The following is a 24,721-nucleotide window of genomic DNA, read 5'->3' as shown; positions in this document are numbered from 1 at the left end:
GATCACCAGCGAGGAAAAGGCGTCACGATTCCCCGAGTCCCTGCGATCGATGGAGGATTCGCAGGTCTCCATACATGGCCTCTCCCAGAGGGAGTAAGGCCCGCAACGATCAACTTCCCATCGCGCTGTCCCTCACCAGCGCGTTGTCCCTCACCCACGGTGATAACGGCCCCCGCTGCAATGTTGTAGAACTTCAAAGAGCCCAGCGGAGCGCGCAGCACAACCTGACCAGCAGTGTAAAAACGCTAAGTGACAAATTTAAAGAAGTGAAAGTTATGAAGTCAAGAAGTACAGAAGACAGAACAGGGGTGACGTCACTCGCAGCGCGAGCAGAGGCAGGCAGTCGGATCCATTGTGACGTCATCAGCGAGACCATCTCGTTTATTTACCAAGTTATTTGAAAATTTTGAACATTTTCATAAATAACTCGGGAAATAATGCATCAAATTTTCAGATGAGGTCATTTTTGACATAGTTGGGTAAATATCGGAATATGTAAAAATGTCACCATTAGCGCGTCGTGTTTTCGAGGTGATGTGAATCACAGACAAACAAATACACAAATAAATACATTCAGATCCAAGATCAGAGTTTTATAATTATAAAGATACCCCTTGCAATAAAGGCTAATATTCCAGGAGTCCTAATTACTTGCAGCACATGACTCCTAACGTTTTATTTCTTGTATTTTGACCTCCAGATCCCCTTTGTACCACAATAATCTGTAGTCTCATTCGAAGCATTGTAAGTAGGAGTCATTCAATTGGCCCATTTAGCCTGATCTGTTGTTAAGTATGATAACAGATGATCACCCAAATTCAGTACCCTGTTCCTGCTTCCTCCCCATATCCCTTGATCATGTTAGGCATGAGAATATTCTGTGTAGAGAATTCTGCTCTTACACCATCCTGTAGGTGAAGAAATTCCTCATTCTGGTCCTGAATGGCATGCGCCGTTACCTACGCTATAATGCCAGGTTCTGGACTTCCCCCACCATTGGGCAGCCCTATCTGCATTTAGCCCAGTCCTACCTTTCAGTTCTTATAAGATCCATTCTCACTGTTCAGAAATATAAATGTAATCTTGAAGAGGATTAAGGGGATTCAGGGCTCTCACTTAACTTTTTTTCTCTGTTAGCCGGGCAACCTAGGCAGCTTTTAGGTTGCCAAATGACAGTTTAGGTGGTCATTTAAGACGGCTTGCATGACGCATGCGATAATGTGCTCGGACGAAGTGCATAGTAACCAGTCGGTATTATGCTCAATGAAGCATTCACACTATTTCTGCTTCAAATAAAGTCACAAACTAAACATATTCACCAATCAAGACATGATATATACCATAATGACATGCAGCAAAATGATTATTCAGTATATACAGTATCTCAACTCTTTTTACACGTTGCAATGAATGCTATTTCTATCCACTTCCGAACAAAAATTATTCAGCATATTATCAACCTAGGTGAGACCAAGCCCAGGCTTGGCGATTGCTTCGCACAACACCTCCACTCAATTTGCAATAACCAACATAGAAACATAGAAATTAGGTGCAGGAGTAGGCCATTCGGCCCTTCGAGCCTGCACCGCCATTCAATATGATCATGGCTGATCATCCAACTCAGTATCCCGTACCTGCCTTCTCTCCATACCCTCTGATCCCCTTAGCCACAAGGGCCACATCTAACTCCCTCTTAAATATAGCCAATGAACTGGCCTCGACTACCCTCTGTGGCAGAGAGTTCCAGAGATTCACCACTCTCTGTGTGAAAAAAGTTCTTCTCATCTCGGTTTTAGAGGATTTCCCCCTTATCCTTAAGCTGTGACCCCTTGTCATGGACTTCCCCAACATCGGGAGCAATCTTCTTGCATCTAGCCTGTCCAACCCCTTAAGAATTTTATAAGTTTCTATAAGATCCCCTCTCATCTCCTAAATTCTAGAGAGTATAACCATATAACCATATAACAATTACAGCACGGAAACAGGCCATCTCGACCCTTCTAGTCCGTGCCGAACACATAATCTCCCCTAGTCCCATATACCTGCGCTCAGACCATAACCCTCCATTCCTTTCCCATCCATATAACTATCCAATTAATTTTTAAATGATAAAAACGAACCTGCCTCCACCACCTTCACTGGAAGCTCATTCCACACAGCTACCACTCTCTGAGTAAAGAAGTTCCCCCTCATGTTACCCCTAAACTTCAGTCCCTTAATTCTCATGTCATGTCCCCTTGTTTGAATCTTCCCTACTCTCAGTGGGAAAAGCTTTTCCACGTCAACTCTGTCTATCCCTCTCATCATTTTAAAAACCTCTATCAAGTCCCCCCTTAACCTTCTGCGCTCCAAAGAATAAAGCCCTAACTTGTTCAACCTTTCTCTGTAACTTAGTTGCTGAAACCCAGGCAACATTCTAGTAAATCTCCTCTGTACTCTCTCTATTTTGTTGACATCCTTCCTATAATTAGGCGACCAAAATTGTACACCATACTCCAGAATTGGCCTCACCAATGCCTTGTACAATTTTAACATTACATCCCAACTTCTATACTCAATGCTCTGATTTATAAAGGCCAGCACACCAAAAGCTTTCTTTACCACCCTATCTACATGAGATTCCACTTTCAGGGAACTGTGCACAGTTATTCCTAGATCCCTCTGTTCAACTGTATTCTTCAATTCCCTACCATTTACCATGTACGTCCTATTTTGATTTGTCCTGCCAAGATGTAGCACCTCACACTTATCAGCATTAAACTCCATCTGCCATCTTTCAGCCCACTCTTCCAACTATAAACCAAGTCTATCCAGTCTTTCTTCATAAGACAGTCCTGACATCCCAGGAATCAGTCTGGTGAACCTTCTCTGCACTCCCTCTATGGCAATAATGTCCTTCCTCAGATTTGGAGACCAAAACTGTACGCAATACTCCAGGTGTGGTCTCACCAAGACCCTGTACAACTGCAGTAGAACCTCCCTGCTCCTATACTCAAATCCTTTTGCTATGACGAAGCCAACCTGATCTCCCGGTGGCCCAGCACTTCAACTCCCCCTCCCATTCCGAATCGACCTTTTTGTCCTGGGCTTCCTCCATGGCCAGAGTGAGGCCCACCGCAAATTGGAGGAACAGCACCTCATATTTCGCTTGGGTAGTTTACACCCCAGCGGTATAATAATAATAATAAATTTTATTTAATGGGCGCCTTTCAGACATCTCAAGGACACCTTACATAGTAATCGGAATAAAAACATATAATCGGAATAGAACAGGTAAAAAAAAGACATCACAGAGACACAAATTAAAAACAGAATTCAATCCAAAAACAGAAAATCAAAAACACAGTGTGAAGAGAGAGCAGCGGCAGCCAAAGCGCGCCAGCGTCCACTCTCTCTACACGGCAGCCATCTTGGACACAGACCTACAGGACTACAATTAGACAAAAAAATCATCCCCCCACAGTGGATAGCACTGTGGAGGAAGGCACAATGTCCAGTCCCCACCCCATGTTCACCCCAAAGTCAGGCCTATTGAGGCCACCGCAATTGCCTCTACGGAGGCTCGATGTCCCTGGCCGTTCTCACCAGGTGGTCTTGCCCCGGCGTCGGGAGAGTCCTTTCGGCGGCTGGGCTGGTATGAACATTGACCTCCTATTTCAGGTAGTCTCTACATTCTTCTTCCCTTCCCAGCTCTCCCTCAGCCCACTGTCTCCGTCTCTTCCTTTCTTCTTCCCGCCCCCCCACCCTCACATCAGTCTGAAGAAGGGTCTCGACCCGAAACGTCGCCTATTCCTTCACTCCATAGATGCTGCCTCACCTGCTGATTTTCTCCAGCTTTTTTGTCTACCAACGGGATACCACCATTGGCTACATCTTCCCATCTCCTCCCCTGTCGGCTTTCCACCCAAACCACCCCCTCTCCTGGCACTTTCCCTGGCAAGCACAGGAAATTCTACACTTGTTACTTTACCGCCCCCCTTGACTCCATTCAAGGACCCAAGCAGTCTTTCCAGGTGCAGCAGAGATTCACCTGCACCTTCTCCAACCTCATCTATTGCATCCGCTGCTCTAGATGTCAGCTGCTCTACATCGGTGAGACCAAACGTAAGCTTGCCGATTGCTTCACCCAACACCTCCGCTCGGTTTGCAATAACCAACCTGATCTCTCGGTGTCTCAGCACTTCAACTCCCCCTTCCATTCGGAATCCGACCTTTCTGTCCTGGGCCTCCTCTATGGCCAGAGTGAGGCCCACCGTAAATTGGAGGAGCAGTACCTCATTTTTTGCTTGGGCAGTTTACACCAGCATTTTTGTTTACCCATTCACACAAGTTCTGTTATCCCACTTTCCTCACCCACTCCCTGCACATTAGGAGCAATTTTACAGAGACAAGTTAACCTACAAAGCCAATGCCTCTCTGGGATGTGGGAGGAAACCCACACGCTTCCAGGGAGAATGTGCAAATTCAATACAGACAGTTCCCGAGGACAGGGTCGAACACAGATCTCTGGCATGTGAGGCAGCAAATCCACCAGTTATGCCACTATTTTTTGTTTTCCAACACACAAAAACATTTTCGTTGATAACATTGGTTACTAAAAAAAAAAGAAACTATCCATTTTCAGTCTTAAATCTCTAAGAGACGCTATGTCCCCCTTTATAGCTACTGTATGTTTTAATTCAGTTCAAGACTATGGGGCAGTACATTGGTCACAAAGTTGCTGCCTAAAAGTGCCAGAGACCCGGAATTGATCCTGAATATGGGTGCTGTCTGTATGGAGTTTGCTCCTTTTCCCTTTGATCGCATGGGTTTTCTCCGGGTGCTCTTGTTTCCTTCCACATTCCAAAGGTGTGTAGGAACCTTTTTTAGACCCAACCCAAAACGTAATATTTTCCTTTTGTCCAGCGATTCTGTCTGACCTGTTCAGTTTAAACCGGCATCTGCAGTTCCTTCCTACACACACGATACTATATGATAGAACTTTATTAATCCCAGGAGAGAAATTGGGTGTGTGTGTATATATATTACTTACACACACACACACACACACACACACACACGCACACACACGCACACACGCACACACACACACACACACACACACACACACACACACACACACACACACACACACACACACACACATTATATATATATAGGGAGGGCTGGGAGACACACACACACAGACACTCACACACAATACTAAAATGCCAAGTAACTTCAGAACATGGTAAGCATACTGAATCCTGTTACTAACCATATACTCTATGTAAGAAGTTTGAAAATAAGAACACAGTTGTGTCTAAACCGAATGATTCAAACGTTTAAAACCATTTTTACTCTGAAGCACTCCTCTACAGCTGCTGCAACGGCAAAAACGTGCTATAAATAACTTTCAACAAACACACTCACCATATACATGGCAGTAAGCTCTCTTGAATTTTCTCAAACGGTTCAGGGTGGCATCTTCATTGTGGGCCTTGCGCACTCAGCGCCACCTCTCCACAAAGCGGACATTACGAAATCAGCGCCACTTCTCCACTAAGCGGAAATGACGCAATCAGCGCCACCTCTCCACTAAGCGGAAGTCACGGAATGAGCAGCAATTTTGCATTAAACACAGTCCTGATCTAATAAAACGTTTATTCACGGTTTTTCTTTCCAAAAACTGTTGCACACTTTTCAATAAGGCACAGTTAAAAGGCACATTTTCAAAACAAACCTGTTGCATTTGGCAAGGCAACTTTAATTAAGCAAGGCAACTTTAATTAAGCAAGGCAACTTTAATTAGGCAAAGCAACTTTAACATTCTGAAACCAACTTTTCAATTAGGCAAGGCAACTTTATCATACTCAAACCAAAACACACTTTTAGCATGCATTTTCAAACCACATTAAGGGCACTCACAGTTTAGTAGACATGTGTTCAGTGTTATTCACTGAGAGTGAGAGACGTGTCCCTCTTGCTCCCCCATCTTGCAGAGACTGACTGAGGCACTCAACACTTCCGGGTTGACCCTCAGGAAGGGGCGTGGCCTTCAGGAGAGAGAACAGGATTTTTCCCATCGATGAAAAATAAAAGAGTTATTAAACTCTTATTTTTCATCGATGGGAAAAATCCTCTTATCCTGCGCAGCTGAGGGGGACTGAGTAAGATGGCCAAAAATCACAGCCGTAAGTGGCAGCGTTTTTTCTAAAATCAATATACAGAACAACAGGAAGTGGTCAAGATCAGACTTTTAGTAATATAGATATATACGTATATTGACGTTTCTGGTCGAGACCTTTCTTCAGTCTAAAAGCATTATGCAGCATTATATATTCATATATAAATATACACTTTTGTTTTCTCGTTTCTAACATTGTTCACAGAGTACTATGTTCACATATTCTGTTGTGCTACTGCAAGTATGGATTTCATTGTTCTAACTGGGATGTGAGAGAATAAAACACTCTTGACCTACGTCGCTAATGTGTGGGATAGAACTAGTGTACGGGTGATCGGTGGTCGGCATGGACTCGGTGGGCCGAAGGGCCTGTTTCCACACTGTATCTTTAAATTAAACTAAAAACACTAAAACCAGAGGAAATCTAAAGAAGGGTCTCTACCCGAAACGTCACCCAATTTCCTCTATCCAGAGATGCTGGCTGCTCCATGGAGTTCCCCCGCACAATTAAAGCATGGAATAGTCTTCACCCTACCATAGTTACCCCACCAGACGCAACTAAATTTAAGGTAGCTCTTTTTTCCCCTAGATCCCTTTTTTGCTTAAGTCCAAGTCAAGAGTCAAGAGAGTTTTATTGTCATGTGTCCCAGATAGGATAATGAAATTCTTGTTTGCTGCAGCACAACAGAATATGTAAACATAATACAAAGCAGGAGATAAAAGTTCTGTGTGTCTATATACCATAGACCATATATATATAGACAATAAATAAACAGATAAAGTGCAATAGGCTGTTATTTTTCAGAGTTTGGTAGTGGAGTGTCCACTCCAATTTAAATTCCATTTGGAATATTTTTGGAGGACCAGGAAACCAAGAAGCAAGAGTTACTCCAGGAAGTTACTCCAGCTCCAGGGAATGATTCTGCGTTGGTTTTCAGCAGTCGTGGTAAGGCGGCCAGATCTCCCACAATGCAAAGTGAGGGAGAAAGTGCCTAGTGCCGACCAATTGCCGTGGCAGTGCGCATGTGCAGGGCGGCACATGCGCACAACCACGGCGGATGATGTGCTGGCCGTGGTTGTGCGCATGTGCAAGGCGGCCGGCCGTGTCGGCGGATGAGTAGCAGGCGGAGAGCGGAGAACCGGCGGAACGGACACGGATACAGTTACGGATGGCGGGCAGAGATGGAGAGTGACAGAGAGAGAGATAGAGAGGGGGCCCGCTCAGAGTTGAACGATAGGTGCCAAGCCGGGCAAACTGGCACTGTTTTCAGGTTGCCCGGCAGGACTTTAGGTTGCCATTGGCTCCCGGGCAACCGTTAATTTCGAGTCCTGGGATTAGTCCACATTACCTGATGGGAACTATCCCAGGTTGTTGAGAGAGGCGAAAGAGATCTTGATGCAGGGTTTTGTATCTTTTCTAGCCACAGACGAGGTCCTAAAGGACAGAAGAATAGCAAATGTTGTACCTTTATTGAAAAAGGGAATGGGGGATGATCCAGGGAATTATAGGCATGTGAACCTTGCATCAGTGGTAGAGAGGCTGTTAGACAGGATTCTTAGTAACAGCATTTACTCACATTTGGAAGAGAATGTTTTTATTGGGGATAGTTAGCATGGCTTTGTGTGGGGCAGGTCATATCTTGGTTGAGCCTTTTGTGTGATATATCTAAATAACTTGGACCAAAATGTAGATGATTGGCCATTTGTGCAGATAAATTGGTGTAGTTGCGGACATTGAAAAATGCAGATGTAGCAGGATATAGATCAGTCACAGGTGGAGAAATAGCAGATGGAATTTAGTCAGGGTAAGTGTTACGTGTTGCTTTTTGTGAGGTAAAATGTGAGGTGAAGGCTCATGGTAGGACCCTTAAACATTGATGCACACAGGGAGTTTAGGGTCAACCCATAGCTCTCTGAAAGCAGCAATTTAAGTAGATAGTGTTAAGGAATGTGTGTGGGGGCAGAACAGCTGCAGAGTCACTTCCTTACAATGCCAGAGACCTAGCTTTGATCCTGACTACAGGTTATATTTGTACAGAATTTGTACATTTTCCCCACCTGCACCTCCTCCAACCTCATCTATTGCATCCGCTGCTCTAGATGTCAGCTGATCTACATCGGTGAGACCAAGCGGAGGCTTGCCGATCGTTTCGCCGAACACCTCCGCTCGGTCCGCAATAACCAACCTGCCCTCCCGGGGGCTCAGCACTTCAACTCCCCCTCCCATTCCGTATCCAACTTCTCTGTCTGGGCCTCCTCCATGGCCAGAGCGAGCACCGGAAATTGGAGGAACAACACCTCATATTCCGCTTGGGGAGTCTGCATCCTGGGGGCATGAACATTGAATTCTCCCAATTTTGTTAGCCCTTGCTGTCTCCTCCGTCAGCCCTCGGGCTGTCTCCTCCCATTCCTCAGTCTTTGGGCTCCTCCTCCTCCTTTTTCCTTTCTTCTACCCCTCCCCCCACCCCCCATCAGTCTGAAGAAGGGTTTTGGCCCAAAACGTTGCCTATTTCCTTCGCTCCATAGATGCTGCTGCACCCGCTGAGTTTCTCCAGCATTTTTGTGTACCTTCCCTGTGACTGCATTGGTTTTCCCCAGATGCTCCGGTTTCCTCCCACACTCCAAAAACAGATGTACACGTTTGTAGGTCAATTGGCTTTGGCAAAGTTGTAAATTGTCCTTAGTGTACAGCAGCGGTTCTCAACCTTTTTACCCTTGTGGAACCCTTGAAATAATTTTCATGTCTCTGCTATGAACCCCTGAGTTGGGGGTTGCCGGGCTCGCCGCCATTTGGAGATCGCAATGGCGATCTCTGGCGTCACAACAGGGATCCGTCAGTCGCGCCAGCGCAGTTGGGGGAGGATTGCCGGGCAGGGGTCGCCATTTTAACATCCAGCATTGTGTATAGGTGAGTGCAACTGAGGGAATATTGCATTCGGGGAGGGGGACCTAACGGGGTGTCAAACTCATTTTAGGTCACGGGCCTGACTTAGTTGTCTACGTTTGTTTTTCAACCTGCTCTCGTGTGTCTCAGTCTCTGCTATATCTACAAAGTGTTTCACTTTCTGAATTTTGTTTCTTATGAAGAAGATTGCCTAGCAAGCATTACTTTTATGATTGGTATTAACTTACAGTTGAAGGCTACAAGAAAGTTGTGATGAGAGAGAGAAAAAACAATGCTATCTTGGCTAAGATTGTTTTGGGAGCTACACCCTTTCCATTAATAAACCATTGGAAATTGAACATTAGCAGACACAAATGTAGACTTCTCCGCCACCATCCAAGAGAGGCTGTGGCCTCTCCCAGTCAGTGCAAGTTTCTGGGATGATCGGGAGACCGGGGAGGGCCTAGAACAGAGACGCTTTGCAGTCGGCTTGAGCTCTCTCCTCTGCCATTCTGCTCCACACAGTGTAAAGACAAAAGTATCCACCACGCAGCCCGCACTGCTACAATGTTGTTTTTTTCCTCACAGCATTCAAACCCAGCTCCCAGCCACTCCGCACCGCGCAACCTCATCCCACTCAGCGCCCGCCCCCTCCCTCCTCATTGGCCACAGCTGATTGCCCAGAGGGCGGTTCATTCTCCTATTGGGCCAGCCTGTTGTCAGTCACGAGGGATGATGGCCAGTTCGTTTGTCTGGCTCTCGCCTTGTTCGGACCCCCACCCCCTGAAGAAGGGCCTTGATCCGAAACGTCACCTATTCCTTCTCTCCATAAATTCTGCCTGTCCCGCTGAGTTACTCCAGCATTTTGTGTCTATCTTTGGTTTAAACCAGCATCTGTAGTTCCTTAGGTACATTAAAATGCTGGAGAAACTCAGCGGGTGCAGCAGCATCTATGGAGCGAAGGAAATAGGTAACGTTTCGGGCCATACCCTTCTTCAGACTGATAGGGGGTGGCGGGGAGAAGGAAGGAATCTGTAGTTCCTTGATACACTCTTCTTCAGAATGACTGGTTTGTGAACAGCTCCATCCAAGATCACACAAAATTGCTGAGAATTGTGGACATAGCCCAAACCATCACGCAAAACAAATTCCCTTCCATTGACTCTATCTGCACTTCACAATGCCTTGGCAAGGCCACTAACATCATCAATGACGCGTCTCGCCCCGGTCACTCCCTCTTCTCCCCTCATCAGGCAAGAGCTACAGAAGATGGAAAATGTATACCTGCAGATTCTGGGACAGTTACATCCCAGCTGTTATCAGGCAACTGAACAATCCTCTCACCAACTAGAGAGCGATCCTGACCTCCCATCCACCTCATTGGAGATCTTCAAACTATCTTTTATCAGACTTAATTGGACTTTATCTGGCACAGAATATTCCCTTTATCCTGTGTCTGTACACTATGGACAGTCTGATTGTAATCATGTATCGTCTTTCCACTGACAGGATAGCATGCAACAAAAAAGCTTTTCACTGTACACATGACAATAATAACAATAAACTAAACTAAGACTGAAGAATCCTGAGCCGAAACGTAACTGATCCACGTTCTCCAGAGATGCTGCCTGAACCTCTTTTGAGTTACCCAGCATTTTGTGTCTTTCTGCAGTTACTTTTTTCTACATTCTTGTGACATTGTTGTTTGGAGCTGTTTTGAGCCACTCCTATTCGAAACTGAACGGAGACTGCCCAAACTCGTTTTGTTAGATTTATCAGACAAAGGGAAGCATTAACTTTTAATCTCGGGTTGGTTTTTAGATTGGACTGAATTTTAATATGAATTCAAGAAACAAAAGAACAATTTTCTAATGTGCATATTTAGCTCCAACTGATTGACTACTACATTTAAAAAGTAAATTTTAAAATGGTTTCACCATTTTAAATCATAATTTAAACCTTAAGCTGTCAAGAATTTCCCAGCACTTTAATTTGCTCTTGGTCCATTCGTCAGGTGTTTACATGTAGCTTAAAGTATAGAACTTTGGCATGTTCATTTGTTTTATTGCAACACCTGGTAGCTGATTGAAAATTAGATTAATGTATTGGTTATGAAAGGAAGTGATAAAAGTAACATGCAATTTAAAGGTTCAAAGATACAGAAACACACAAAATAACTATTGTATAAATTGAAGGTAGACAAACATGCTGGAGAAACTCAGCGGGTGAGGCAGCATCTATGGAGCGAAGGAAATAGGCAACGTTTCGGGTCGAGACCCTTCTTCAGACTTGCCTATTTCCTTCACTCCATAGATGCTGCCTCACCCGCTGAATTTCTCCAGCATTTTTGTCTACCTTCAATTTTCCAGCATCTGCAGTTCCTTCTTAAACATTGTATAAATTGATGTCAATCATTAATATTCAATTTAATTCCTATCACAACAACCTGAATTGAAAAATAAATTGCTATTCTTTCCTTGTGGTTGGGTTGAAATTTTAAGAGACAAATGAAGGCAAACAAAATAGAGAAATTTATTAAGTAACAAACGGAAGACCAAATTGAAAAAAATTGTTTGCTTCCACTTCAAAAAGGTTGCAAGTAATCTCTCAGAACTATTAGGAAACCTAGTGACCAATGAGAGAAAGGAACTGTAGAAAATCTGTATTAATAAAGAAACGGTGTCAGGGAAATGGAAGGGAATGTAGGTCGATTGATGTCCGGATCCCAGGACCTCTGCATCCCGGAGTACTAAAGGATATGATGTTGCAAATATTCAATGCTTAAAGGGCCTGTCCTACTTACGTGTCCATGGCACGCAAAGTACGCGACCTCGTGGTCGCGTTGAGCCACGATGGTCCCGCGAAGGTCGGGCGCGATTACATGCATCCGCACAGCCGTCTGGAGCGCATGACGTCATTTGAAGATGGACACAAAGCAGGAGTAACTCAGCGGGACAGGCAGCATCTCTGGAGAGAAGCAATGGATGATGTTTCGTGTCGAGACTCGTATTCAGTCTGAAAAGAAGAGTCTTGGCGCGCTGAGTCCACGTTGACCATCGATCACCCATTCACACTAGTTTTATGCTATCACATATTCTCATTCACTCTCTACACGCAAGGGGCAATTTGCAGAGGCTAATTAACCCATACATTGGAGGAAACCGGAGCATCAGGAGGAAACCCATTCCCCAGAAGGGTCTCGACCCGAAACGTTGCCTATTCCTTCGCTCCATAGATGCTGCCTCACTCGCTGAGTTTCTCCAGCATTTTTGTATACCACATGGACAATTGTACCTTCTGGTTGTGGCACCTACTGGCAAAGCTGGGCTAGAGGCCTCTATTCCACTGCTTTTCACAAGCTTGTTGACATCAGATGCATTTTTCATCATGTTGATGCTAATGTTAACTTTGTTATTGTCACGTGCACTGAGGTGCAGTGAAGAGCTTTTGTTGTGTGCTATCCAATCAGTGGAAAGACTACATGAATCCGATCAAGCCGTCCACTACGTACAGATGCAGGATAAAGGGAATAATGTTTGGAAAATGCTAGTCCTGTAGAGTCTGATTAAAGATAGTTTGAAGGTTTCCTATGATTGTTTTAAATATTATTTACATTTATCCAGGATGCATTTGATGCTAATTAGAAACTGTTCTCTAAAGATATAAAAATTGATAGACTTTCGAAGCATATACTGTAGTACTTTAATTGTAAATGGTTAGATTGCAAGGAGAACCATGCTAAATTGGAACCGATTAGCACGATATTGAAGGTAGTTATTTCCTTCTGACTGGCTTATAATTGTTCATATGTGTTCTTGCAGTCTCGCAGTGTAGACAAGCAGCACGCAGTAATCAACTATGAAACAGCTACAGATGAACACCGGGTAAAGGACCTTGGAAGTCTGAATGGGGTATGTAGAGAAACAATAACGCCATTGTTTCACACCACAAGTATTTTCATGTTGTTAATGCAGTTCACTGGCCCAGACTATTGTTTCATTCCATCAAGGCGTGTTTCAAATAATGGTAAGCATATGCTGTTAGTTCAAAAGCTTCCGATATGATTTCTAATTTGTGATTCAGCCCTTTTGTTTTAAGATTGCTGTTTATTTCCCTCACATTGATAGAATTGCCATAACTTATCCTTTTTAATTTGAACACTTTTCATATACTTTTTGTATTGTGTTTTTGCATTTATCTCTGCAGACCTTTGTAAATGATGTGAGGATTCCTGACCAAATGTACGTAACGCTGAAAGTGAATGACACGGTTCGATTTGGATATGATATCCTTTCTTAATCTTGTCGAACCTTGAAGCCTTTATTTGAATTATGATGTCAGTAACAAAGTCTTGATGTACAGTGAGATCAAATCCAAAGAACTGTGAACAATTTTGGTTTGTTTTGTCTGGTATATATTTTTGAAGGACTTTGAAATGATCTAATTGAAGACATGAGGATTTTGAAGGAGTCACGTCAAGTCACTTTTATTTACATAGCACATTTAAAAAACAACTCTCGTTGGCCAAAGTATTTAATATTGAAGACCACCAAACTCACCATTGCACCAACTTTCTAGTCCATATTTAAAAAAAAATCTTCCACAGGAAGGTAAACCTTAAAAATAGCATCTAGGTTGTGGGAAGAGCAATATCAATACTTTGAATATACCTTTGTAGGAAAGAATTGCAGATGCTGGTTTAAATCAAAGGTAGACACAAAATGCTGGAGTAACTCAGCGGGACAGGCAGCATCTCTGGTGAGAGGGAAGGGTTAACATTTCGGGTTGAAGGGATTTGTCACGAAACGTCACCCATTCCTTCTCTCCAGAGATGCTGCCTGTCCCGCTGAGTTACTCCAGCATTTTGTGTCTACCTTTGAATATAGGTAGACATAAATTTCAGGATGGTTTCATTTAATGAGATTTGGGGATTTATTTGTGTAATTAATTTACAGAATCAAAAATAGCTAGATTTAGTAATGTAAATTGATTTGTTATTGAGGTCATTGATAATTTTGCTTTCTTAACAAATGTCACATTCAAACATGTATATGTTGGAAAAAAGTACACACATAGTCCCTGAAGAGGCTCTAAAGGTACGTGGAGCTCGGACAACATTTAAATGAACAAAAATATATTAAAAATTGCTATCTCACAGTGTTTTTCTTTTGTGCCTTGTTAGCATGAGAAATATACCAGTCAATTTCAGATACAGGTGAAAGCGGCAGAGGACAAGAAGGCCGAACAATCTGATATGGGGCAGGAGCAGTCAAGTACAAAATTGGAGTCACCACAACAAAATCTTGAAAAGACTGAGAAGAAAGGTGTGCATATTTGTTAATGACAATATATTTGAATGAATAAATTGTACCAATCTTCCTGGCATAGTGGTTATTGATGTAAGAATATTAACCTATTATATTAAACTTCTAGATGGATACGAATGTTTCAAGTTAAAATAAATGAAATATTTCAATCCAGTCAGAATTCTAAAGTACAATTGAGTTTACTGCAGGAAAATTGCATGCTAAAAGTAAGAATTATCCTTGAGGTAGAATTGAGATTGATATTCTAGAGTCACTCCAGTAAACTGCACTGGAACTGTGGTGTAGCCTTTTGAGTCAGTATTTCTACAGCAGGCAGTTATATTAGCAACTTAGCTAATTAGAGAATTAGCTGTGTCTAATAAATCTGAAGGAAAAAAATATTTCAATAGTTTTAAGAATGCTGGCTCCTTACAAAATAGAGGAATTGTTCAGCTGCCAATATGGAAACAGGAGTGTTAAATTTTTCCTTTGCACTTTAGTGCAGAAATTGTAAGCCAACTCCTAACTGCATTAAGGAGTATTAATTTTATTTTTTGGTTCTCCTGATTTAGAAATTGTAGACAAATTATGGGCATGTCTTTATCTAGAAGTCAAGTAGTATGGGTGGCATGTTCATTTTGGATTATTGGAGCTTAATTCTATTAGGTCCTCCTGCAAACACATGTAGCAACCTCACGTGGGCCTTTCAGATGTTCCCCTTTTCCATGACAATTTTGTAGGTTCCTACTAGTGTAAATTCACCTCCCACTCTGGTGTTCCATTTCAATTACACTATATTGATATTGTGTATTGTATTAAGAGAATCAGAAATCAAAAATTCTTACTTGTGACAAAAAATGTCCAAATATTCAGTTGCTCAGCAGTAACCTCAAGGTGCTGAAGGAGCTAGAAAGGCAAATGGTGTGTTGGCCTTTACTGCAGGGAAGTTGCTGTACAAAAGAAAGGCACATTTGTGGCAGTTGTAGATAACAATTTATGGAAAGCTGTGAGCAGTTAGGTCTCTAACCTGCCTTTATTAATATCCCATAGAGTGTGATTTGTTTCAGTGCTCATGGTCTTGCTAACTGAATACTCAAAGGCATGTTACACCATGAAAGCATCTGTTTGGATTGCACACTGCTGTGTCCGGAACTTGGCGCTAAGCCATGCTCCCGTTCCCACCTTGTTGTGGGTCAACAAATTTCATAGCTACAGGAATGCAGCAGGGAGGAGGGCAAGTGTTTGCACAGGTACCCACACAGCAGCACCATCAATAACCTATTCTCTATAAATAATGACCCTCTTTAGTACCAATTTCCCTAACCCTGCCATTCCTTAGGAAACATTCTGAGTATTAAACAAACAACAGTATATTTGCCTTGGAGCTAGACAACAGGTGCAGCAGTAGCCCATACGGCCCTTTGAGCCAGCACCCCCATTCAGTGTGATCATGGCTGATCATTCACAATCAGTACCCCGTTCCTGCCTTCTCCCCATATCCCCCGACTCCGCTATCTTTAAGAGCCCTATCTAGCTCTCTCTTGAAAGTATTCAGAGAACCGGCCTCCACCGCCCTCTGAGGCAGAGAATTCCACTGTGTGAAAAGGTATTTCCTCATCTCCGTTCTAAATGGCTTACCCCTTATTCTTAAACTGTGGCCCCGGGTTCTGGACTCCCCCAACATCGGGAACATGTTTCCTGCAACTAGCCGGTCCATACCCTTAATAATCTTCTATGTTTCAATAAGATCTCCACTCATCCTTCTAAATTCCAGAGTATACAAGCCCAACCGCTCCACTCTCTCAGCATATGACAGTGCCGCCATCCTGGGAATTAACCTTGTGAACCTATGCTGCACTCCCTCAATAGCAAGAATGTCCTTCCTAAAATTTGGAGACCATAACTGCACTCAATACGCCAAGTGTGGTCTCACTAGGGCCCTGTACAACTGCAGAAGGACCTCTTTGCTCCCATACTCAACTTCTCTTGTTATGAAGGCCAACATGCCATTCGCTTTCTTCACTGCCTGCTGTACCTGCATGCTTACTTTCATTGACTCATGAACAAGGACCCCCCCAGATCCCATTGTACTCCCCCTTTTCGTAACTTGACACAAATTCAGATAATAATCTGCCTTCCTGTTTTTGCTACCAAAGTGGATAACCTCACATTTATCCACATTAAACTGCATCTGCCATGCATCTGCCCATTCACCCAACCTGTCCAAGTCACCCTGCATTCTCATAGCATCTTCCTCACAGTTCACACTGCCATCCAGATTTGTGTCATCTGCAAATTTGCTAATGTTACTTGTAATCCCTTCATCTAAAACATTAATATATATTGTAAATAGCTTGCGGTACCCCACTAGTCACTGCCTGCCATTCTGAAAGGGACCCGTTAATCCCTACTCTTTGTTTCCAGTCTGCCAACCACTTCTCTATCCATGTCAGCACTCTACCCCCAATACCATATGGCCTAATTTAACCACTAATCTCCTGTGTGGGACCTTATCAAATGCTTTCTGAAAGTCCAGGTACACTAAATCTACTGGCTCTCCCTTGGCCATTTTCTTTATTATATCCTCAAAAAATTCCAAAAGATTAGTCCAGCATAATTTCCCCTTCGTAAATCAATGCTGACTTGGACCGATCCTGTTACTGCTATCCAAATGTGCCGCTATTTCATCTTTTATGATGGACTCCAGCATCTTCCCCACCACCGATGTCAGGCTAACTGATCTATGATTCCCTGTTTTCTCTCTCCTGCCTTTCTAAGTGGGATAACATTAGCTACCCTCCAACCACAGGAACTGATCCTGAATCTCTAGAACATTAGAAAATGATCACCAATGCGTCTACGATTTCTAGAGCCACTTCCTTAAGTATCCTGGGATGCAGACCATCAGGCCCTGGGGATTTATCAGCCTTCAGTCCCATCAGTCTACCCAACACCATTTCCTGCCCAATGTGGATTTCCTTCAGTTCCTCCATCGCCCCAGATCCTCTGGCCACTAGTACATCAGGAAGATTGTTTGTGTCCTCCTTAGTGAAGACAGATCCAAAGTACCTGTTCAACTCATCTGCCATTTCATTGTTCCCCATAATAAATTCACCCTTTTCAGTCTTCAAGGGTCCAACTTTGGTCTTAACAATTTTTTTCCTCTTCACATACTTAAAGATGCTTTTACTATCCTCCTTTATATTCTTGTCTAGCTTACCTTCGTACGTCATCTTTTCTCCCCGTATTGTCTTTTTAGTTATCTTATGTTGCTCTTTAAAAGTTATGCAATCCTCTGGCTTCCCACTCATCTTTACTATGTTGTACTTCTCTTTTATTTTTATGCTGTGCTTGACTTCCTTTGTCAGCCATGGTTGCCCCTTACTCCCCTTGGAATCTTTCTTCCTCTTTGGAATGATCTGAACCTGCACCTTCTGTATTATTCCTAGAAATACCTGCCATTGTTGTTCCACTGTCATCCCTGCCAGGGTATCTTTCCAGTCAACTTTGGCCAACTCCTCCCTCATGGCTCCATAGTCCCATTTGTTCAACTGTAATACCGACACCTCCGATTTACCCTTCTCCCTCTCAAATTGTGGATTAAAATTTATCATATTATGGTCACTACCTCCTAATGGCTCCTAAACCTCAAGTTACCTTATCAAATCTGGTTCGTTACACAACACTGAATCCAGAATTGCCTTCTCCCTGGTAGGCTCCAGTACAAGCTGCTCGAAGAATCCATCACGGAGGCACTCCACAAACTCCCTTTCCTGGGGTCCAGTACCATCCTGATTTACCCAGCCTACCTGCATGTTGAAATCCCCGCTAACAACCGTAGTATTACCTTTACGACATGCCAATTTTAACTCTCGATTCAATTTGCACCCTATATACAGGCTACTGTTTTGGGGGCCTGTAGATAAATCCCATTAGGGTCTTTTTACCCTTACAATTCCTCAATTCTATCCGTACTGACACTGCATCTCTTGATTCTATGTCACCGCTCTCAAGGGACTGGATTTCATTCCTCACCAACAGAGCTACCCCACCCCCTCTGCCCAACTGCCTGTCTTTTCGATAGGACATATACCATTGAATATTCAGTTGGCACAGTGTGGATTGACTGGACTAATTTCTAGGATGCAGGAGTTTGAGAGATGAAAATTTAGATGAATGAGATTTGATCATCCTAGTAAGATTTTGAGTGAGATTGAGAGGTCATATGTTGAGTGTCTGCTTCCTCTGTGTGTTGCGCGTTTAGAATTGGGAGGCACAGTGTAAGATGTGAGCACATTAAGAATGAGGTAATTCAGTCAGAGAATGGTGAATCTTTGGAATTGTCTATCTCAGTAAATTGTGAATGCTGAATTCTTGAGGCCAATCAGCAGATTTTTGGGCACTATGAACCAATGAATCTGAGGAATGGCTAGCAAAATGGATGATAAGCTATCAATTATGATATTGTTGATTGGTGGTCTAGACCTGGCTTCTATTTATGTTTTTGTAGCTTTAATTTACATTCAAATATTATGCAACATATTTTAAAATTCCTTTGCAATATTTCCTTTACAAACAGCCCATTTATATCAACTCTGCATTTGATGTTCACTTGCTTGTGACATTATTTCAAGCCATGCAGAAAACACGGAGAAATGAATTTGAGTAAATTATGGCGAAAGCAGTTAAGACATTATCCTGGAGTTCCTGACGTTAATGCACTTTATGTTCTAGTCTCAAAACATACATGAAATGCAGTTCTGTTCTGACTGCCAATTTTAATTTTCATGTAGGAGTGTATGGAATTGCAGATTTAGGCATTCTGACAAAACTAATAGTTTTGCAAATCCTACAAAAGATCCTTTTGTCCAACATAAAGGCAGTAAAATTAACAAAAGAATACAGTAACTGTTTAATAATTGTATTGCATTCTACTTCTTTGGACAATAACTGCAAAGTTCTATTATAGTTTACATAATTTCTCTTATTTTCAATTTAGATACAGTGCCTTCCATCCTTCCATAATGTTTGGGACAAAGACCCATCATTTATTTATTTGCCTCTGTACTCCGCAATTTGAGATTTGTAATAGAAAAAAATCACATGTGGTTAAAGTCAAACATTGTCAGATTTTATTAAAGGCCATTTTTATACATTTTGGTTTTACCACCTAGAAATTACAGCAGTGTTCTATACATAGTCCTCCCCTTTGCATGCAATGACTGCTTGAAGTCTGGAATCCATGGACATCACCAGTTGCTGGGTGTCTTCTCTGGTGATGCTCTGCCAGGCATGTATTGCAGCCATCTTTAGCTTATGCTTGTTTTGGCGGCTAGTCCCCTTCAGTTTTCTCTTCAGCATATAAACGGCATGCTCAATTTGGTTCAGATCGGGTGATTGACTTGGCCACTCAAGAATTGACCCTTTTTTAGCTTTGAAAAACTCCTTTGTTGCTTCAGCAGTATGTTTGGGATCATTGTCTTGCTGTAGAATGAACCGACGGCCAATGAGTTTTTTGGCATTTTTTTAACTTGGATAGGATGTGTCTATACACTTCAGAATTCATTATGCTACTACCATCAGCAGTTGTATCATCGATGAAGATAAGTGAGCCAGTACCTTCAGCAGCCATACATGCCCAGACCATAACACCCCCACCACCGTGTTTCACAGGTGAGATGGTATGCTTTGGATCTTGGGCAGTTCCTTCTCTCCTCCATACTTTGCTCTTGCCATCACTCTGATATAAGTTAATCTTCGTCTCATCTGTCCACAAGACCTTTTTCCAGAACTGTGGTTGCTCTTTTAAGTACTTTTTGGCCAACTGTAACCTGGCCATCCTAACCAGTGGTTTGCATCTTTAGGTGTAGCCTCTGTATTTCTGTTCGTGAAGTCTTCTGCGGACAGTGGTCATTGACAAATCCACACCTGACTCCCGAAGAGTCTTTCTGATCTGTCAGACAGGTGTTTGGGGATTTTTCTTTATTATAGAGAGAATTCTTCTGTCATCAGCTGTGGAGGTCTTCCTTGGCCTGCCAGTCCCTTTGCGATTAGTAAGCTCACCAGTGCTCTCTTTCTTCTTAATGATGTTCCAAATAGTTGATTTTGGTAAGACTAAGGTTTGGCTGATGTTTCGAACAGTTGTATTCTTGTTTCTCAGTCTCATAATGGCTTCTTTGACTTTCATTGGCACAACTTTGGTCCTCATGCTGATAAACAGCTATAAAAGGTTCCAAATGTGATGGAAAGACTAGGTGCTGAGAGCTCTCTTATACCTGCATTAAGGAGGCAATTAAATACACCTGAGCAATTACAAACACCTGTGAAGCCATGTGTCCCAAACATTATGGTGCCCTGAAATGGGAGGACTATTTTTCAACACAACTGTAATTTCTACATGGTGAAACCACAATGTATAAAAATACCCTTTAATAAAATCTGACAATGTGCACTTTAACCACATGTGATTTTTTTCTATTACAAATCTCAAATTGTGGAGTACAGAGGCAAATATATCGATGATGGGTCTTTGTCCTAAACATTATGGAGGGCACTGTATATCCAGTTGTGTCTCAGCAGGAGTAACAAATTTACTAAATTTATAATACAGTACTAATTTCGTAGACTCACGACGTATGCTCTTGTCCTTTACCTTCTATACTGTTGTAAATTATTTCTCAAATTGGCACAGAGAAGCAAAATCTTGCAGTCTCTGCAATCTCAACCCAGAACATTTTGACCAATCCTATGCCTTCATGGATGAGAGCTCTGTTAGTGAAGCACAGTTTGTCCCTGTTGTCAAGGTCTTTCTGGGAGTACAGCTGGTCACTAGAATCTGGGAAGATTCTGCACTCTGCTCTGGTGTGCTTGGACCACGACAATGAATCAGCCACAGAGTACAGTGTAGAGTTAAGCAACATGGTCCAAGGGCAGGGAACACACACTTCATTCCCATCTTTGAAAAAATTGCTGCAAATTTGGCATTGCAGAATTAGTGGTTCTATAAATGGTTTGTTGAAGCGCAATCCTGATGGAACTGTGGGTGGATTCTGGTTAGCTAGATTCAGAACTCTACTTTGTGGCTGAAGTTTAGAGTCAATTTATAGATTCCCCTATTATTAACTCTCGATAGAGGAGGTGGCTGTTCTTCCTCCTAAGTTGCTGCTCTCAGAACAATTCCATTGATCTTAATCCTGCACTTGTTTCCCTGTAACATGTTCTCTCACACGTCCATCAACCAGATTCTCCTGCCAGTTATCTCCACTATGGATCATTTACAGCAGCCACTTAATCCACTGATATGGATGATAATCCACTATGAAGGCAAACCCTACATAGATTGCACTCAATATCCTTGAACTCAAGTCACTACCAGCCGCATCACTATATCACCCATTGTGATCATTTGTACTGCAAATTGGTAAAATTATTTGCAAACAAGTTTTTTTTTGTTTGCTAAGTAGCACTCCCTCTTTTGCATCAAAAGTTTAGTTTTATTTAGCAATCCAGCGTGGAAACAAGGCATTCGGCTTACCGAGTCCATGCCGACCATCACCAGTTCTATGTTGTCCCACTTTCTCATCCACTCCCTACACACTGGGGGCAATTTTACAGAGGCCAATTAACCCACAAACCTGCACGTCTTTGTAACGTGGAAGTAAACCGAAGAACCCGGAGGAAACCCAAGCAGTCACAGGGAGAACTTGCAAATTCCACACAGATGAGATGTAATCCTGAGGTGTTATCAGCTCTCTCAGTGTGGAGTTCTCCCCAGTGTCTTACAAGATTAAAAAAAAACAATCCCTGAATATTATATAAAAGTAACAGTTTCCATTGTTGTGAATATTTTGGATTTCTGACTTTTTCAGATTACGTTTATTCTTTTGGTCACCATATTTTTTTGGAAAGATTATTTGGTAAATGTATTGCATTTGTGATGTGAAAATATCTCGGAACATTAGGAGTATTATTTTGTAAATATATAACCTAACATGTTACTTTTTTGAAATATATATTGTTTATCTAACAAAAAATAGTAACCACGCTAATAACATATAGAAGCATTATTTTGTAAATATATACCCTGTTATATATGTTAGTTTAGTGAAATATGTATTAGACATCCAACAAAAATTAATAGTGACATTCAAGGTTATTGACTTCCATTGAGTTGAAAGCAAACCCACTGTAGGATGGAATTGGAGTTTTAAGCTAACCTCCACCAGCTAGTGTTTCATGAATAGTGTTTTGTGTAAATTACATCGAAGCGGTACATGTCACAGCATGCTTTGTATCGGTACCAGTCCGAGGTTCGTACATTTGTCAATATTACGAGTAATGTCCACTATGGATTTTAGGAAGGAAAAAAACAAAGATTTGACATGTGAACATGTTATTATTTGAGACTTAGGACAAAACTAAAGGCTTTGTTGTGTTAGGACACGTTTCCATTTATAACTGTCCTTTATAAACAAATCGGTACAATACCTGTAAGAAACTATTTGGTATCAAATCTATCAGTCATATACTTGCATTTCATGATTTGTAATTTTGTCTTCAGTATTTAATCAGTTCTTACTTTTTAATAGGATAAAATATTTATATAAAGCAAATAATAAAATTATTTTATAGTCTCTTAAAGTAATCCTGAAATATTTTATTAAAAAATGTAGTAAACAGCAGGGCAAGTTTTATAGAAATAGTTGAAAACATTAAATCAATAGAAACTATATTCGTCCTTGACATCAATGAAGAAAAGGGGGTCACTCCTGTATCGTGCACTTAAATTAGGTTTTGAATTGTATGTTTTAGAAAATCGAGTTTGGGTAATGTTGCAGAGAAGAGGGAGATTTTAGCCATGGAATTATTGATAACAAAAGCAATGAGGTAAAAGCATAACACACAAATCTGAAAAGGTACCTTCAGTCCTTCAAATTTGTTTCACCGTTCAATTTTATCACAGTTGTCTGTCTTTATCTAACTTTATCTAACTCTTTTCCGTACACCTTTAATATTTTGAATAATTTGGAACAAAACATAACTATTGTTGAGGTTGTGAAGAGAAGAAAAAGTTATTAAACTCTATCAATAGTTTCAGTTGATCCAGTGTCTTTTCGGGCGTGAGACAAAATTATTCAAGAATTTTTGTAAATAATTGTTTTCTGGGTTCAATACTAACTCGCTTTGAGCTGATTTTAAGACTTTGTCGACAAGCAAGAGACTACAGATGGTAAAAATCAGATAAGGAACAGAAATTCAGCATCTGTTTTTTACACACCTTGTGGAAAGAGAAATAGAGTTAACATTTTGGGTCAATGAGCATCATCAGAACTGGAAAAGTGAGAAAACAAGCATATTTGAAGTTACAGAGAGAGGGAGTGGCTGAAAGGACAAAATTGTCTGAATTGGGGTGGAAACAAAGGTTGTCCAGGTGACGCAATTGTTTCTGACACTTAGGAAGGGAAGTGAATGCTCCTTAATCATAGCTGATCTATTTGAATCAGTGTAACTAGAGGAGGATGAAAGGGTACATTTAGAGATGGAGAGAATATGTCAGCATGCTGGAACTGAGACAAAGGATGCTTGAAATCTGGAATGATAGATAATGCTGTCAATATTTAGCAGATCTGATACTATCTGTAGACCGAGGAAAAAGTGAGCTAACGTTACAGGTGGATGATGACCTTGTATCAGAACTTGCCAATTCTGACCAATACAAGTTGGTTACCTGAAATTGTTGAATTTATTATCGTCCCATGGGCAACATCACGGTTGGATGGAGGATGAAGTGCTGTTCAAGCCTTTATTGGGCAGTGGTTTACAGAAAAAGACAATGCAGGAGTAACTTAGTGGGTCAGGCAGTGTCTCTGAGAACATGGATAGGTGACGTTTCGAATCGGGGCCCCTCCTCAGTCTGAAGAAGGATCCCAACTCAAAATCCATCTATCCATGTTCTCCCAAGATGCTGCTCTGTTACTACAACACTGTGTCCCGTTTTATGGAGAATTTTAATGATGGGTCACTGGAAGTTCAGGTTTGGCTTTGCATATTGATTGGCGGTTTCTGCATTTGGTTTTGTTCTCGTAACAGACTAGTTTCTCCACCTCTGCCTCTCTGTGTAAAAACGTACCCATTTCCTCAATTTTCCAATTATTGACCTAGAATTTTAATTCTATTTCCATCTGTACAGATGCTGAGAATCCCCAGGATTTTGTTTTTATTTCAGTGTCCTTGGTTGCCACACCGGAGGACAGAAGATCTGTATTTTTCTAGCATGTTTATTCAGTTTTGGTTTAGTAGTTCTAATAGTTTGTGTTATTTTGTGAACATTGATACATTTTGATAATGTTTTTATTAATTTTCCTT

The 24,721-nt window shown here is 41.8% G+C and overlaps 1 protein-coding gene across 6 annotated transcripts in view; it reads left to right on the top strand.

The window, feature by feature from the left end:
- Positions 1–24,721, top strand: part of cep170b (centrosomal protein 170B) — a 70,492-nt gene that overhangs the window by 6,984 nt on the left and 38,787 nt on the right. For all 6 annotated transcript variants that reach the window (XM_033027028.1, XM_033027024.1, XM_033027026.1 and 3 more), the window contains exons 3-6: positions 12,872–12,961; positions 13,257–13,335; positions 14,088–14,146; positions 14,233–14,374. In XM_033027028.1, the coding sequence (XP_032882919.1) occupies positions 12,872–12,961; positions 13,257–13,335; positions 14,088–14,146; positions 14,233–14,374 (370 nt within the window). The remainder of the gene's footprint in view (positions 1–12,871; positions 12,962–13,256; positions 13,336–14,087; positions 14,147–14,232; positions 14,375–24,721) is intronic.

This window comes from Amblyraja radiata, chromosome 9 (assembly GCF_010909765.2).
Source record: "Amblyraja radiata isolate CabotCenter1 chromosome 9, sAmbRad1.1.pri, whole genome shotgun sequence".
Classification (NCBI taxonomy): Eukaryota; Metazoa; Chordata; class Chondrichthyes; order Rajiformes; family Rajidae; genus Amblyraja; species Amblyraja radiata.
This window is presented reverse-complemented; position numbering and strand designations above follow the sequence as displayed.